Source organism: Lissotriton helveticus, chromosome 8 (assembly GCF_964261635.1).
Source record: "Lissotriton helveticus chromosome 8, aLisHel1.1, whole genome shotgun sequence".
Taxonomy (NCBI): domain Eukaryota; kingdom Metazoa; phylum Chordata; class Amphibia; order Caudata; family Salamandridae; genus Lissotriton; species Lissotriton helveticus.
Genome location: NC_136069.1, coordinates 1,148,061,115 through 1,148,078,738, shown reverse-complemented (window position 1 = coordinate 1,148,078,738; position 17,624 = coordinate 1,148,061,115). Strand labels below are relative to the sequence as shown.

At 45.2% G+C, this 17,624-nt stretch overlaps 1 protein-coding gene across 2 annotated transcripts in view; it reads left to right on the top strand.

Annotated features, from left to right (window-relative positions):
- Positions 1-17,153, top strand: part of RFX8 (regulatory factor X8) — an 861,519-nt gene extending 844,366 nt beyond the window's left edge. The window contains exon 15 of one of the 2 annotated variants that reach the window (XM_078658033.1): positions 16,726-17,153. In XM_078658033.1, the coding sequence (XP_078514159.1) occupies positions 16,726-16,914 (189 nt within the window). In that variant the 3' untranslated portion in view covers positions 16,915-17,153. The remainder of the gene's footprint in view (positions 1-16,725) is intronic. The other variant, XM_078658035.1, reaches the window with a different exon arrangement.
- The last annotated feature ends 471 nt before the right edge of the window (positions 17,154-17,624 follow it).

Below are 17,624 nucleotides of genomic sequence, written 5' to 3'. Positions count from 1 at the left end.
TGAGACATAGCAAAGGCACATCGGGCTACCAGTCCCTACAATTTTGCCAAGTTTGGTGGAAATCCATTCAGCCGTTCGGGCTAAAAGTGAGTCCAACCGCCCTATGGAAATTAACATGGGGAAAACACGTTTTGGAACCCCCCTTTTATCTCGGCCCCCACTTCACGAATCCCTCCCAAATTTTCAGGGAAGGAGCGGAGCGGGCCATCTTCTTTGAGAAATTCGCGAAAATTCGTCCACCGGCGCCAAAGTTATTCCCAATAGAATGTTGCGGATTTCCTATGGAAAACAATCCTAACTATAACTACCTACTGGCAACCGCCAGTAGGTAATATATATATAATCCTGTGCTTAAAAACTTTGATAGAAAAATAGACATTTGAGGTGAGCAGATCTAGAGTGTCGCTGGTGTTGAGAGTGCTCTAACAGGAGCTGCTTTCCACCTAAACTTGAGAACTACCCAGAATTCTCTCCTTCTTTTTTGCATAATTTATGCGTCACTCTATGCCTGAAAGGGTTTTGTTTTGACTTAATACTGGGTGCTCCCTTGTGTCTGGACAAAGCTATACCTCTCTGAAGAGCTCTGGTTAGAGCGAGGCACTGTGTCAGGGGTTGCTTTTGCTCATTTCAGGTTGGCTTGAGTTGGTATTTTGCCAATTCAAAGCTGTGGTATTGTGCCTGGAGTGATAAATGGCTTTTGTCGTTTGCAGCTCGGCAAGGACAGCACTGTACTAGTCTTATGCTTAAAAACTTTGCTGTTTAAATGGCAAAAGACTTTGTAATTTTCTATATCGGCGTGGATAGCACTATGCTAATCCTGTGCTTAAAAACTTTGATAGAAAAACAGACATTTGAGGTGAGCAGATCTAGAGTGTCGCTGGTGTTGAGAGTGCTCTAACAGGAGCTGCTTTCCACCTAAACTTCTTTTTTGTATATATATATATATATATATATATATATATATATATATATATATATATATATATATATATGATTCCGTCTCTCCAAGCCATTCCTTTTCAAAAACGGATACGGACCACAGTAGGTGCTTCAGAATTGTATTTGTGCACTACAAGCCTTGATCACATACTTAGAATGTGGATGTAATGGTCAGGCAACGTAGTGGTATATCAATATATGGGGGTTATGATGCGGTCCCAGCCAATCATGCCACACCATAGTTTTCAGAGGGTTTTATATTTAGTTCATTCTTTTTCCTTATTTCCATAGTCACAAGCTTAATGATAGTCATGTTAACAGTTCTCCAAGCCACAGTCCTTCTAACATTTGGTTTTAATAAGTAAGCCACTTCTCCTAGACCATGGTCTAGTTCCTGCACCACGTTGTTTCTGCCACCACTTGATTACTGCCACCTCCAGAAGAGTTCCCTGTCAAGTCCTTGTGAGGAAACTGACACAGTATTCAGAAGGCATGCTAAGGGTTTTCCATTTTTCTTATGACTGCCAAAACCTCTTTGTACACTTTGGTTCCCTGTGCTTCCACACCTAACCCTTTCACTACTTCTATTCCGCTTTCCACACCCAAGTACTTGCCTGAGGCCATGGTTTGGTGCCAGAACTGTGGCTTCAGGGAACAGAGAGTCTCTCTCCTTCAGGCCACTGATCACAGGCATTTGGGTGAGTTGTTCTGCTGCCTTTAGCTCCTCCTGATCAGGCTTGATCTTCTTTCTGATCAGGGAACTTCCTCTCCCACTCCACTCGTCCACAATACTGACACTCGTGTACACCTTCTTGCTCCTCACACCGCCTCCTTATTTAACATAGCTGCCACCATGATCTTCTAATCATTTCCGCTTCTTGAATTCCATTGCCATCATGTTCTCACTGCCCTTTCTATCTTCATGCTCCTGAATCTGTGCCCCTGCTCGAACACTTCCTCACAGCTAAGTTTAGATTATATCAGTGCTAACAAACCCATACTACTTCCTATACTACTGCCATCATCTTTCCAGTGCCATATTCCATTTGACCAAAGGAGAAAGTGTTAATGCCAAAACTACAGGCCTAATTTAGAGTTTGGGGGATAGGTCACAAATGTCTCAGATAACCCATCCTCATTGTTACAAGTGCCTAATATCATATGCCACTTGCATTATGGGGGATGGGATATCGGCCATGTCCACAACAGTGTACCTGTCTGTCAAATTCTAAATTAGAACCTAAATCTCTCATCTCCAAGTTGACTAGCACATCGTAGTAAGATTGGTAACTGTGAATGTCCAGATCACTTTAAATACTCTCTACCTTACTCACGAACACATTTATGGAAAAGCCCTAATTACTTAAAATCGAATAAGTGACTCAGTCCCAAGAAGGTCTCTTTGATCTTCTCATTCCTAGATTGCATTAAAGTTTAAAAAGCAGCTTTACCTTACACACGTGTTTGTTGCAAGGAGTACACTCCTAATTCTGGGTTGAACACCACCAGCTAGGTTTAAATTTCAATCGGTGAAAGCACCAATTTTTAGTTTTGAGCCAAACCCGAACACAACATTGTACTCTTTGTGTGAATATAATGAATGTATTTCTCAGATTGTTTTTAGGACACTCTAATTAATTTTAAGAAACTATGCTTCCACCTGGTTCATTACATTTTGATTGAATTGAGAAAAAGTACAATTGAATTACTAATTATACCTTCCTTCCACCCACTTCCTTCCCTCCCAGCTGTATCGCTCAGTCTCATGAATAGGTGACAGCCATTGTGGCAACTAGATACTAAAGCATCTCTTAATGAAGGATCTGTGGAAGAACATTGGTTTCCTCAATTTGTAGAGCCATAAGGGTCCCTGGGCAAGTGAGCTTTCTAAAGTCTATTATAAAACAGTCTAGGAAAGGTTTCTTTAAAGTCTAGAAGCATTTCCGAGGACCAACTATCAGCAGTGAAATATTTTCCATACTAATGATATGCCATATTTGTTGCACCATTTATGCACCTTTAAGATGAGGGCTGATCCCCATTTAGCTAGGAAGGCTTACTTGAAACACAGCAGTACCATATTGTTGGAAATCAATAAATCTTATTTCCTTATTTCGACAATCTACCTCAGGCATCCATCATAATGTCTTTGATATTGTCATGGCTACGCAAACACACATACCTCCTTTCAATAGCTGTGTAGTGTGGAGCAGTCGACTAAAGATATGTGTTAATATGCCTATATTGCTCCATTTTTCCTGCTGTGATTGCTTCTATTTTTGTTGGCAAGGTATATCCAGACGTGGGTCCCTTGCTCACTTTGCCACTGGATTCAAGCTAGCCTGGCTGATAAGTGCTGTTAGCCCGAAGCCGGTCCCAGGATGGTTGTTTCCGGTCCAGGGGGGTCAAGACTGATTTTAATATAGCTGTGTCTGAACTGGGGTGGCAAAGTGAGCTAAAGAATGATGATGGATTCAACCCAGATCTGTGACTGGGGGTGATTGTTTGAAACGTTTCAGCACTCCGTCCATCATCTCCTTGTGTTTGCTCTATTTTTGTCTATGGCATGTATGCATTTTAGTTTCTAGCGCCATCAAAGTAATATTATTTCCACTACCTCAGATCCCTGTTTATGTGTGGCACCCTTATATTAGTTTTGCAAGCGTGTTACCCATTGAGATTTTGTAAAGAATAGGCTCAGTTCTTCCCATTTGACCTGAAATGTGCGCTTTTGCTGGGACCCTCCTATAAGGAGCACTTAATATATCTTGAATCAAGTTGAGACGCATCGTCTTCATTTTGGGGCAGTTTCTCAAACAGCTAGTGGACAGGATTCTACCTCCCTAACGTGGTGGGCCACGATCCAGTGTCTCAGCTGTGTGTACCTGTATTTTTTGATTTCGTAGAGAAAAAAGTTCCCTTTGAGTTGGAGGAAAACTTTATTACCCCATATTCAAATAAGTGTCATATGTTTTAACCTTCCTGTCAAATTAGAAAAGCCTTTATCTCAAGGCCTAGGGTGAATTTGGGCTTTCCACACATGGGTGTGAAAGGTGAAGGGAAACTTGTAAGACCATACCTTTCCCCTTTTTGGTTCCACACATTTACTGCAGTTTGTGTGATTGCAACCTTTACATCATGATAGATCTGTTTTTCATGGTTATCCATGGCATCTCCTATAGGGGCCTTCTTGCCCGGTCTAGGAAGACCCAATGTTTGTCTGTCCCAGCGTTAGACCATTCCATAAAGTAAAATAAATCAGATCACATGTAGTAAAGTGGAATGCTTGGGATGCCCAGGGCCCCTTTTTTGGCTGCCTTAAACCCTTGTAATTTGCTTTTGAGCAATATGCCAAATTTCATCAAAATGACACAAAAGTATGTGTAATTATGTAAAATGCAAAACTGCAATTTCCTGCTGTATTTTAGTGCGAAATGTGCCCTCACGTCGACTTTAGACTAAAAAGTGCCAAAAAATATAAGAACTGTGAACAACTGCTGCTTATGCTCTCTCGTACACATTGCTCCTGTGTGCTTGCAGTAATATTTTACAGTAAATGGCGCATAATTATGCAATGTGGAGTAGTAATGTAATTTCAGGAATTTCATCTCACAATAGTAATGCTAAATTACCGTAATTCCACTTATTATGCTGGCATATTGCAAATTTCAAACAGCCCTACTTCTGCCTTCCTACACTCTTCAAAAAAATCTGTGCACATCTGGTGGAACTGGACCAAGTGTTTTCTCTGAACCTGTATGGGCCATGCTTGGTACAATCATCATCTTAATCATAGCTGTGCACCCTAACTAGGACAGAGAGTGGTTATGCCATCACATTACATCACTCCTGATATCTTTATTAATAGGGGGAATTAACAATAAATTAACTTGGGATAGAAGTTGTTAGGTGTATCCCCAGGTATCTGACATTGGAGGAGCTTCATTGAAGTGGAGAGTGGTGCCTATGCCAGGATAGGTCATCTGCTAGAATATTGGTGGTTTTGATGTGTGGATGTTTAATATGAAACCCAGTACTGCACAAAATTGACACAACTCTCCTAGCAACGGCCATAGAGGGATCACAGGTCTGTAAAGGAAATCAGGATATCATTTGCAAAAGCAAAAGAGTCAGTTTAAACTTGTCAATTCCCAGCAGTACCCTTGAGATATGTTTGATCATGTGGATCTTCTGTGTGATGGGCTCCATACATAAAGCGAATATTAGAAATTGGGTAGCTGGTTGACTGGGATGCGAGCCCTAGTCGAGTAGCAACCACAATCTTAGTCAGGGTAAGGCACAAGCAACCCCCAAATTAACATGTGCTCAACCTCCTGGTAGCTTGGCACAGAGCAGTCAGGCCTAACATAGAGGCAGTGTGTAAAGTATTTGTGCAGCACTTTAAACAGGAAAACACCACACAAAATGAATCCCACACCAAGTTAGAAACATAGAGCCTAATTCAATAAATAAATCAAGACCAAAATAACAAAAATCCAATCAGTAGAACCGGAGTTAGGAATTTTTAAAGAATAAATGGTAAAATAGTGCCTAGAAGCAGAAAGCATCAACCGTGTATATTTGGTCATGCTAGACTGGGTCAAAGTCAAAAGTTTAAGATAAGAGTCTAGTTCGCAGTGGAGAGGGTCACAAGGAGCAAGGAGAGCATCGCCGGCAGCAGTCAGTGTGATGCGAAGAGCAGGTTGGGTGTCGTAGATGGACTGGTGATCCTCCTGAAGAGGTGGGCTAGTGGCGGCTTGCACTGATTTTTGGTGCAAGCGGCGCTGTTCTGGTGAGAAAAAGCCAGTTTGCGGTCATGAAGAGCCCAAAAGCTTGATTTCAAGAGATCAAGAGGTATACCTAGGGGCAAGGGCCTGAGAGACACCACCTGTGGTTCAGGAACTCAAAGATGGGTCAAGGAGCTGCTGGGGAGCCTTTTATGTCCCTGAGGATCAGATCAGGAGGCCAGCAGACTAGACATTTGAGTCATTATGTGATCTTGGGTTAAAGATGGGTTTCATGTCCAGTTCTTTCCCCCCCCCCAGTCCACACAGCAGGCAATAGCTCCACAGAGTGGCAATCCTTTCATCAGCACAGCTGTACTTCTTCCTAGCAGGGTATCCACAGGTCCAGAAATGTACTGAAGGGTTGGTGTGAGGTCCCCTTTTTAAACCTTAGTTCCCTGGTTCAGGAAGGTTGGTGAAGCTTCTAAACAGTGCCTATGAAGTGCATAGAATTCCTGACCTTCCCTGCCCTGGCTCCAAGCTGGCTAAAGTGAAAATGCAGGGTTGTTAAGCCCTTGTTAAGCCCTTTGTGTGGAGACAGAACACAGCCTATGCAGGTGTAAATGAGGTTGGGCCCAGTTCCTCCCTCCCATTCTGCCAATGATGGCACATCCAGTCACACATTGTGTTTGTCTGTCTAGGAGGAATACACAAAGCCCAACTGCTAACTACACCCAGTCATGTGACCAGAGACAGGCTACTGGCTCCAAATGAAAAGGCAGGAAAATGTGAACATTCTAAAAGTGGCATTTTCAGATTCATAATTTTAAATCTGACTTCACCATGAGTTAGGATTTAAAATTCGGATTCCAGAGACACCAAACATGAACTGGTTATCTCTTCCCATTTGAAAATTACACTTATAAAATGTAATAATGCAACTCCAATGTTATCCTATGGGAGAGAAAGCCCTTGAAGTAGTAAAAAATGAAGTTAAGAGTTTTTTACTACCATGGTATGTAAAACTTAAAAGTACATGTCCAACTTTTTTTAATGCATTGCACCCTGCCCTGTGGGCTGTCCAACTCCTACTTTTGGGGTGTCTTCTATATATTAACAAGCATTTGCAATGCAATCGGTCTCGCCTTTGGAACCTTATAAGTATTTAGCCATGGAGAAGACAGTATACCAATTTGGTGATTAAATAGTTACAGTCTCTGCAAATATGGAACTAATTTTAATGCTTATTTAAAACTCCCACACCCTGCCTGCCCAAAGTAATGTTATGAAAGAAATGTAATTATTAAGTTACTTACTTTAGCATGTAGCTGCCGCCCTTTGCTTTTGACACACTGTGGGTATCTTTGACCTGCGTTTGAATGCTGTGCAGCAGGGAGTGTTAGTTCTGGCTTCTACACTGATGAAATGCTTAGTACCCGAAAATAGCCCTCAGGCAGCCAAGTCAGTCTGGGGTTTGTGTGGAGTGATAAGCTGCAATGGAGACGTAGCCTGTTGACCTGGGCAGTGGGGGGCCTCTCCTTGCTGCAGGCAAGAGAGCGCAGATATGTTGAAAATAAAACTGTGTGTACGAGGTGGGGCAAAATTGCATTCACGTACGGTCTTTGTCACATCTCCTCTACACACTGCAAGCACTAGTGTTCCCTACTGCCCCAGGTGGTGTTTTCACACTGTCTCTTGGGTTTCGGAAGTCCTTGTTCGGGAAGCGCAGTCCATAATTCTAGTTTACATTTGAGGATTTGTTGTCCGTCATTTACCACAATGAAGTGAAGACTGCAAGTACTAAAATGCAACCTGAAGCTGAACTGGGTAGGCTGCTTACTTATAGACCCAGGAAAGGTGACAGTTCCTGCACTCCTCTGCGAGAGGCCAAGAACTTGTGGGCACTGCCGTTCTCATGCTCTGTTTGTTGTAATTCCTCATCCCCTGATGCACCTGCATCAGGGGACGAGCTAGGTGCTTAGCCAGGGCCGGTATTGACAGTCAGTCGAGCTGCGGCTTGCCCTGCCGTGAATGAAAGGGCTCACTGTCTGTTTGTGGGTCTGGGCTGTGCGCGCACTCTTAGCTTTGCTGAGCGTGATCTGACCGGGTATGGGCTGCAGCAGCCACTGCAGACCTGGAGCACAGAACCAACCCCGGGGCAGAGTACAGGGCGCTGCCAAATAACACCGGTGAGAGGCGACTCATAAAACACTAAATTTGAGCTCACCTCTGTAAACTCAAAACTGATCATAGTCGAATCCTCCCAGCAGCTGTCCTAGTGCATTGGCTGCATAAAGCCTGTAGACACAAGCATACAACCTGAAGACATATTCACAACCTGCCGACACATACACCCGACCAACACAAGCATACAGACAGCCATATGCATACAGCCTGGCAGACAACATATGTAATGTAATGTAATTTAAACTTATATAGCTGTCATTGTGCATGTAGATGACCTATTCAAAAGATAAAAAAGGCTCAAGTTACTCCTCCCTCGGGAAGAGCCAGGTCTTCAACCTCTTTCTAAATGGAAGCAGGGTTTGAATTTGTCTAATGTCTAAGGGGAGATCATTCCAAAGCCATGAGGCTGCGACACCAAAGTACACCCAAACAAGAAGGAGCATTGCTAAGGCTAGTGAGTTGTTTGAGGAAAGCGCTCCCTCTTTGGTGTTTGCTTTCTCCTCTCACAGTTTATGAAGTCACAGTGACAGACTGACAAATACTTACTTGTTCTAGCTGTGCTGTGAAGTCCCAAGACTGGCTATGGGGTTACACTCCAAGACCCAGAGAGACCCAGCGCCCTGCTCTTATCCCTGCCGGCATCGCCCAACGTCCACCAGTTTGTGGTCCTCCATAATCACGCGGAGCTGTTCTGCCGCTCTTGGACGAGGCCGGCGTGAATCGCCAGATCTGTCCATGTCCACATACGTTGAAGTCCCCCCCCCCCCCAAGACAGTCCCAGGACTAAGTGATTCCGTCAGCCTCCAGACCTCGCTAAAGAATTGCGGATCATCCACATTCGGCCCGTAAACCAACACCAGTCTGACCAACTGCGTCCTCAAGACCCCCACTACAATCACATGCCTCCCCTGTAGATCATAGAGCACAGGGCTTATTTTCCAGGGAAGTCCTTCCTAAGGACTATAACTGTGCTCCTAGCATAATTGGAGTAGCCTGACACAAATGCCTCTCCCATCCACCCCGCTCTGAGTCACGCGCAGCCATTTCTGGTGAGGTGTAATTCCTGCAGAAAGCATATATCTGCCCCATGGCGCTTGAGATATACTGCTACCAGTCTCACCTTTCGGCAGTCATTCAAGCACCGCACATTCCATGTCACTGCCTTTATCACATCTGAGTCTGTAGCGGATTCACCTATCCCCTGGTACATCACGATCACGCTGCGCCGAGCAGTACTGCGCACCTATTGGGCAGTAAGGCGGGGCCAGACAGAGGAAAGCCAAGGGAAAAGAGGGGAGAGAACAAGAAGAACCAAACCGCACACCTAGTGTGCAGCCCACCCAAAAGTCCCACCCACCTCTCACCACAGTCCCCCAACATGGCTGACAGTTTAGCCCATGAAACAAATTAGGCCCAGAGCGGCCAACAAGAAGAACAACCATGGGATTCATCCCTACAGGAGGCACTAGGTGCTTGGGGAAACCCAGCAGTTGTATGCCGGGTGGCCGGAGCAGGGAAAGTCAGGAGTGGGACAACAAAAACCTCCCTCCAGCCGAAGGCCGATTGGACGGGCCCTCCATCCCGAGTCGCGGGATAGACAGCAACCTCAACCAAGGTAGGAAAAAAGGGTCCTGTGGGATCATTCCCATGCAGCCACATGTGCCTCCGCCTTACCGGCTCACTTCCGCTCACTCAGCGCCTCAGTCATTCTCATCCAGGGGGTCTCCCCATGCACCCATACAGCTTGTGCAGGCTGTCTGAAGGAGCGAGCAAACTTGATGGCCCCCTTGGGATCAGTAAAAAACACAGTCTTTCTCTGATGAAAGATGCAAAGCTTTGCAGGATAAAGGAGCGAGTACTTGATGTCCTGCTGCTGCAGTATTCTTTTCACGGGCACAAACTCCCTCCTTGCAGCTTGCACCGCTAAGGTGAAATCAATGAAACAGAAGATTGCATTACCTTGGTACCTTGTGTCCTGTAGATCTCGGGCTTTGCTCAGCACAGTGACCTAGTCCCTATAAATCAGTAGGTGTGCTATTATCGGCCTTGCCGGGACTCCCGGCATCGGCATTGGCCTCCCGCCCAGGGACCTGTATGTGCGCTCCACTATGCAGACCTTGGAGAGGGAGTCCCCAAACATCGCCTTGAGCATTTCCTCAACGTAGTCCTCAACTCTGGTCATGGCTGTGGTTTCTGGTATCCCTACTATGCGCAGATTGTTACAGTGCGATCTCGCTTTGTAATCTTCGTTTTTGTTGTGGATCACCTCCAGCACCTTCTCCATCTGTACCAGCTTTTCACGAGTAGTGGTACCCTCATCCTCTAGTGCAGAAGTGCACTGTTCGACTTCCATGAGACACTCTTCATGGTTCGAAATCTTGTCCCTAAGCTTTTCCGACATTGAGTCGATTTTGAGGTCCATAGTCGAAAGTGACTGCTTCAAGTCCAGAAACATCTCCCGTATGTTGGGATCTGATGGGTGCACGGAGGGCATGGTCACCTCTGACTGTTCCTCCTCTGGTGGAGTCCCCCCACTGGGGATTTACCTCTGTTCAAAGGAGAGCTTGGACTGCTTTGTGTCCGCCTTACCCATAGTGACCCAAGGGAGCATTGCAGGGTGCCGCTGGTCTTGCTTTATCAATGTGGACTTGCGCAGTGTGGGCTACAGCAACAGGCTACCGCTGAAGCTGTGTCTCCTGCTGTTGTGGGTATCGGTGTACAGCGCTCGGTGTCCAAGGCAATGTCGGTTGGCGACCTGGCCTGCCACCCTCACCATCAGCGCCTAGCCAGATTCCTCACTCCCTGAGTGCAGTCGCCTGAGTTGTCACGTTGTGGAACTTTCGCGCCCCAAGTGGCGCAGTCGGCGAGGTATGTAAGCACACCGCTATTCAGTTTGCCTCAGTCGTTCCCGCTCACCCACTACAGAACTGCGGGTCGTGGGTCACACTGCCAGGTCTCTCCTGCGGCTCTTTCCACTGCAGTGCTGCTCCGCAACACCCACCAGGCCACTTCGTATTTCACAGGGAGCAATGCGCGCTCACTAGGGCAGTTTCAGTAGGTAGCTAGGTCCTTCCGTGGGCAGCAGGCTCTTCAGCTCCAAATCCACACAGATTATCAGCCCGATGCCCCTCCATCAACCATTACACTCTGGGGCCCACTGCTATGCGCGCCCCTCCTCAGGTGCCCCCACGCGTCGATTTTCACTGCAGCCAGGGCGCAGGGAGGGGGGATTCCAAGCTCAATGAGGGTTCAGGGGGGGTCCGCCTAGACACTCAACACAGTTCAGGTTGTTGATGGAGCTCGCCAGAGTCCCGGTACTGCCCAAGTCTCGGGAGCGGCCACCAGCGCGTCTCCGCTGTTGAAACTCAATACCTGAGGAGGCGGGCGGCTGAATTGTAGGGCACTTCCTCCGCACTGGGTTGCAGGGCGCTCCCCTTCGCTGTGCACCCTCCGCCTCTCAGGTACCGCCTGGCCGCTCGTTCTTGTTGTCCCTGCGTCGCAGCCACCAGACTAACCGGGGATCAGGGTAGGGCGGGTCCAGCCCTCAGAACGCTCCTCAGGATTCTGCCAGCCAGTGGCGCTCGTGGCTCTGCAGCAGTGGTCGGATCTCCTAACTCTACCGCCCGCAGTGCAGGGGGCCAGTAGGTATTTTATTCCTGACGCCGATGCTTTGTTCAGGCAGCACACTTCAGGCTACAGCGTGCAAGGCCACCATTTTGTTTCACAGCTCCGCGATGAAGGTGCACATCGGCGTTTCACCCGGCGCGTGTGTTCTCAGCCCTCCTTGCATGGCAGCTGACTGCCAGGGTGTTCCAAAGCCTGTCTGCACCGTCTGGAGCCCCCAGCACCCGCCCGTTCCACCCGATAATTAGCAGATCTTCGGTCCGGCCCGCCCCGCAGAGCCACACTAGGTGGTGGCCATTTTGCAGCCAGCACTCTAGCGCCCCCAAGGGTGAGAAGTTTTCACTTCAGGGTTTTTCTGTCTCGAGCCATTGGTGTCAGGTGTGTGAAGTTCAATGAGTCTACTGAAGCAAATCAAGACTGCAACTCCCAGAATGCACTGGTTTGTTAAACAAGAAGGACCCTATGTTTTTGATGGGACGCAATCTGGCAATTCTTTGCAAAATGCAATCCATTGGAAGTGTACGAACTTGTGGCTTCCCTAGAATAGTATGCCTGCTAAAGGTTTCATAAACGTATCATTAAATGTTAATAACTAGCACAGATAATGACCCACTGTTTTTTTGGGGGGGGAGTGAGAGTAATTGATGACTCCATGCCGCTGCGGGACTCCATATTTCAGTCAATGCCTGTCTAATCAAGATTTCTAGTGCAAAGGGCTCATTTAAATGAAACATTACTATAGGTCCCAGAATGCATGTGGTATAGAAAAAAAGTAATTAAAAAACAGGACTAGAACATAATGACTCATGTACTCAGTTCAGTTCACGAATACCTTATTCGGCAAGTAAAAGCCATAAACATAAACAGTTAAAAGACCTTAAAACTTTAAAATACAGTTGATACGTTGAGAGGGAATACAAGTGTCCAACCGAGGGTCTATCAAGCACATAGTTACAAGTACCGCAATTAATTCAGAGGACATATTTTAAAAAGACAAACTACAAGTATCAATACATCAATAAAAATACACTTTTGATTATACAAAAAATATGTTAAAAAGGCATATAATACCAATTCCATGTTTGAACAATGTTACATCACTACTGCAAGGGCATCTTCGTCCTAAGTCTCATGGCCCCTAGCAGAAAGCTTGCGACCCCGAAGCACACCACAGGGCAGGGTAGCATTTGCAGAAAAATTAATGCAGGTCTAACTTGAATAAAATTGGTTTCTCTCAATAATGGCAGTATAAAGTTCTTACGAAGGGCGGCATAGAATTCACAAAAAAATATAAAATACAAGGTATCCTGTTCCGAGAAGCTGGCGCAGAGGCACGGCTTTAGTGTACCTGGCATGGAATAACCCTTGGTAAAGGCTAAAATCCAAGGCACCTGATTCAGCCGGAATCTTAAGGCAAAGTGGTGTTGTGCGTTGGTAACTAATGACAGATAGGGCTGAAGCTGTGTGGACAGACTTATAATAGCATACCTTCTCACTGAGGTCTTAGATAATTCCAAGCCCTCCCTGGTTGCCTGCTGCTTGGCTAAGAATTTTATTTTGACATCTCTAATGGCTGCTGGTATTCATGTACTCTTATTTCCGGTGAACTAGGGTTTATGTTGACACTTAGAAGTCAAAATTATGAAAGGGATTTTATCTAATTTTCTAGTCTAACATTTGTCCAAGCAGCCTTGCCGGTCAGTCACAGCAGGATATTGTCATGAGAGGATCAGGTATCCGTGCGAGCAGTGGGGGCTTCAAAAATGAAACTTAGAAACATAACTTGCGCCCTCTCGCATTTCTGACAGTTAATTAAGAAAGGTCTCCTCGCAGCCCCAGGAGAAACAAGATGATTTAACCTTCTGTGGCTCCAAGGTGCCCCAGCACGTGCTGTGATCAGGCCATATTCATTAGCCCCAGTGGCTCGAACTGAACTCAGGAACCAGTGACTTCTCTCCGCGCGGCCCATGTATTTTAAATCGCGATTGCTTCACATTCACTTGGACGCACTGCCGAATGGCCTTTATATTTATTATTTTCTATGGCCATAACCTGCACTTTTTAAAAATAAATTTCATTCTGCTGTGAATATTAAATTAAGGAGGCTCCGTGATCAAGAGCGGCACACGTGCATAAAAATATTTGCAATGCCGTTGTCCCGGCTGCTTGAAAGTGAAAGCATGCATGGCGCGCTGAAACTGAGCAAAGCACGCCTCAAGTAGGAGAAACTCAAAGAAAATAGTGCTTACAAGTCTAAATAACACGTAGCGTGTAACAACTGAAGTAAAGGGGCCAGTAGCCATGGGAGGTTACAAATGGAGACATGGCTGTACTAAGGAAGGACTAGCAAGTTAATTACAGAATCAGAAGCCAACATTTACGAAGGACAAAGGGCCAGGTTCACAGAACTAACTTAAGACAAAATCCTAAACTTACTACCATTTTGGTATTCACAGAAGGCACTTACTCATTTTGTTATTCAGAGAAGGCACTTACTCATTTCGGTATTCACAGAAGTTAGGACTCCTAACTTTAGGACTCCTAAATGCCTTCTGTGAATACCGAAAGTCTTAAAGTTAGGATTTTTCTCAGTTTAACAGTAGTAAAGTTAGGACTCCTAACTTTAGGACTTCTAAACTGAGAAAAATCCTAACTTTAAGACTTTCGGTATTCACAGAAGGCATTTAGGAGTCCTAAAGTTAGGAGTCCTAACTTTACTACTCCTAAACTGAGAAAAATCCTAACTTTAAGACTTTCGGTAGTCACAGAAGGCAAGTTAGGACTCCTAACGTCTGTGAATACCGAAATGAGTAAGTGCCTTCTGTAAGGGGCATATTAGCAAGAACCTCGTTAAAATTATCCTGTTTTAGCGGCAGGAAATTGCCGCTAAAGCGGCGATAATGTGCTTGCTAATATACGTTATAGAATTCCAATAGAACCCCAGGTTAGATGTGAAGGACATCTAACCTGGGCTTCTATTGGAATTCTATAACGCATATTAGCAAGACCATTATCGCCGTTTTAGCGTCAGTTTCCTGACGCTAATACGGCGATAATTTTAACGAGGTTCTTGCTAATATGCCCCCAAGTGCCTTCTGTGAATACCAAAATGGCAGAAAGTTTAGGATTTTGTCTAAAGTTAGTTCTGTGAATCAGGCCCATTGACACAAGCCAATGAAAAATATGGGCGGGGCTTCTTTTCTACACTAGACTAAAACAGATGCTCGCCAGAGCAGTGCTTGCACACTGACTCAGGCTCAACCTAAAAAGGAAGTTTTGGGCCTGGTTAAATAATTATTTTGCCAGGTCGAAATGGCTTTTAAAACGGCACATGCAGGCTGCAATGACAGGTCTGAGATATGTTTAAAGGGCTACTTAAGTGGGTGGCACAATCAGTGCTGCAGGCCCATAGTAGCATTTAATTTACAGATCCTGGGTACATATAGTGCCACTTTACTAGGGACTTATGAGTAAATTAAGTATGGGAATCGGGTATAAGCCAATGTTACCATGTTTAGATGAGAAAGCATAGGCACTTTAGCACTGGTTAGGAGTGGTAAAGTGCACAGAGTCCTAAGGGCTGCAAAACAAGGTCAGCACATATGGAGGAGGAAGCAAAAGGTTTGGGGGAGGGCCACCCTAATCCTGACAGGTCTAATAGCAAATAGTATGATGACATCAGAGTACTCTGTCCAGTGTAAAACTCTATAGAAACATTAGAAGACATTCTAAGGTAAATATATATTATTGCAGTTGGCAATACATATTATACCAGTACTATCTTAAGAAATCATGTGCCAAAGGCTCTTGCTTTGAATCCCCTGACTACTCTGTCAAAGGTGTTTTCAGCATCCAAAGTCAGAAGCATCAAGTTCTTGATTTATCAACATGGTGAATTAGGTTTTTAGTGTTATCACCCACTTGTTTCATCATAAAGAAGCCCTTCTGGTCTGGGTGTATTAACTGTGGCAGCAAATTGTTCATTGTTATGGCGAAGATTTATACAAAAATCTTGACATCTATACTTAAGAGAGATACCAGGTGGTATCACTTTGTGATGCAAACTTCTCCATTACTGATAGTTCCCTTTTTCCCTTGGAGAAGCCCATTATGTCTGTGAGGTTGCTCTTCTCAGACCACCCCTCCAGCTGATTGCCTTCACACCCATGACCGAAGATTCCAAAGGCTTCACCTTCTTTACGTAATATCAGTTGGTCAGATTTACTTGAGCAGGCTTGCAAAACATTTACTGTAGCTTTATGAAGATCTAAAGGCATTTGTTAGCAATTTAATGTTCCAGTGCTGGTTCACTTCTTGCCATCTCTTTAATGGGAGTGGACCTCACAGCAGCTTAACCTGGTTCGAGGACGCACCCGCCTCCAATTTTCCCAGACCCTCCCGGAAGCAGAGTTTGCCCAAGTGATTTGCATTAGGTCAGGGGGTGCCATCCTCAGGGATCCATTACTGAGAGATTTCCTGCTTCCTTCCTATGTATCACCTTGAGGCGTCTTCATTAGTAACCGCTCTGTTCAAGGGCATGCCTTTCTTTACCAGTTCTTCACCATCCTGAGTTGCGTCATCACGTCTGTTCTTGGCTATACATCCGCCAGCTCGGCTACTGTACTGAGCCACCTGGCCTCCTGTAGCACATTGCCAAGGTGATAAATAAAGGAGGATAAATCGCTCAGGGTTCAATTGTGTGGGTGTCCGTTGTTCCTTCTGCTGTGCGTAAGACCTGGTGGAGCCCCTATTCCCCCCACCCCCGGCACAGCCACAATGCCATTGTTACCTTAACCCGGGGTCCGGTGCCCAGAAGCAATCATAAAACCGTCCACCAGCAACAGTGGCACAGACTGCTGCCTTCACGTGTGGTAGGGGGGTTACCAATATCACCCCTGCCTTATGGGCCACTCCCTTCACTATGGGAGTAGCATCCACACAGCTACCCAAATTACTCTTCTCACTTTTCAGAAGACCACCATAAATTGTTTCTAAACCTCTTCTTTGCTTTTTGGGTAACTTTCTTTGTCTAAACTACTGACACATTTTACTGGAGTTATACACACTGCCAGAGAGTTCAAAATTGAAATCTAGTCATTAGGGTTTATACTTAAGAGCCCTCCTTGCGGGGCATTCAATGACAGTCCTGCTTGTTGAATTATTTTCTCAGTCCATCCCTTAACATGTTCTCCTGGTTTGTGTTAGCTATACTGTCTTCAATTAAGTCACAATTCACATGTTTTTGTTGCAGCTTATCCAGGTAGCACTTGAAGACAAGTCGACTAAAAGCATTGTAAAACTAAATCTCCCAGTCGGACAGGAAGCTGTTGTTACTCTAAAAGATGGACAAAAATTTGTGATCCATACCTCAGATGTCCTTCAAGATGTCAGCACTAGTGGCGCGTGTCCCACGGAAACCAAAACAAATCTTCAAGATTGACCTGTGTGACACATGCAAAGTCCCGGACGATAGAAAACAAATTGTGGATGCATGAAGATATCGCAAAACCTTTACTTTTGTGCATTTGCTTGGTCTACCATACTTCAGTACTTCCCTATTGATTTTGTAGTTTATGAATATGTGTAAAGAGGGGCTAAACACTTTGGTAGGCTAGACAGTTAGAAATAACACCCTTTTTACCTGCATTTGTGTATTTATGACATTATGATTTTTTTTAACCAGAACTAGTATATATATTTGTAGTTTTTTCAAATGTATTAAATAAATTCTGTTTTTCCTATGTGATGTGTTTCTGCTTTATTATATGGCAAAAAATGTAGAGATGGTAGAATTTACTTAGTTTGAGAATTAATCAATAGTCACCTGCTTTTGGGAGCCCACGGACCTACCAGCGAAGGGGAGGCTATGGGTTACGCTTGGACAAGCAGTAGCGAAGCAAAACATTGCCAGACTGTGGGGGGCAGTCACGCCTCCAAAAATCAGCTCCTGAAAAAAGGACATGGACTGGTGCATGCTCCAGGAAAAGACAGTTTATATGGCACGGGGGTGCCCCAAAAAATGGGGGGCAGTGAGGTCCAATTGGAACGAGTACAGAGGCAATATATGTGTACCCCCTCAACCCTTGCATACAGACGAGGAGGCGGAAACGTAAGTTATTCTATGACATGCTGATGTAATCCCTCTATTAT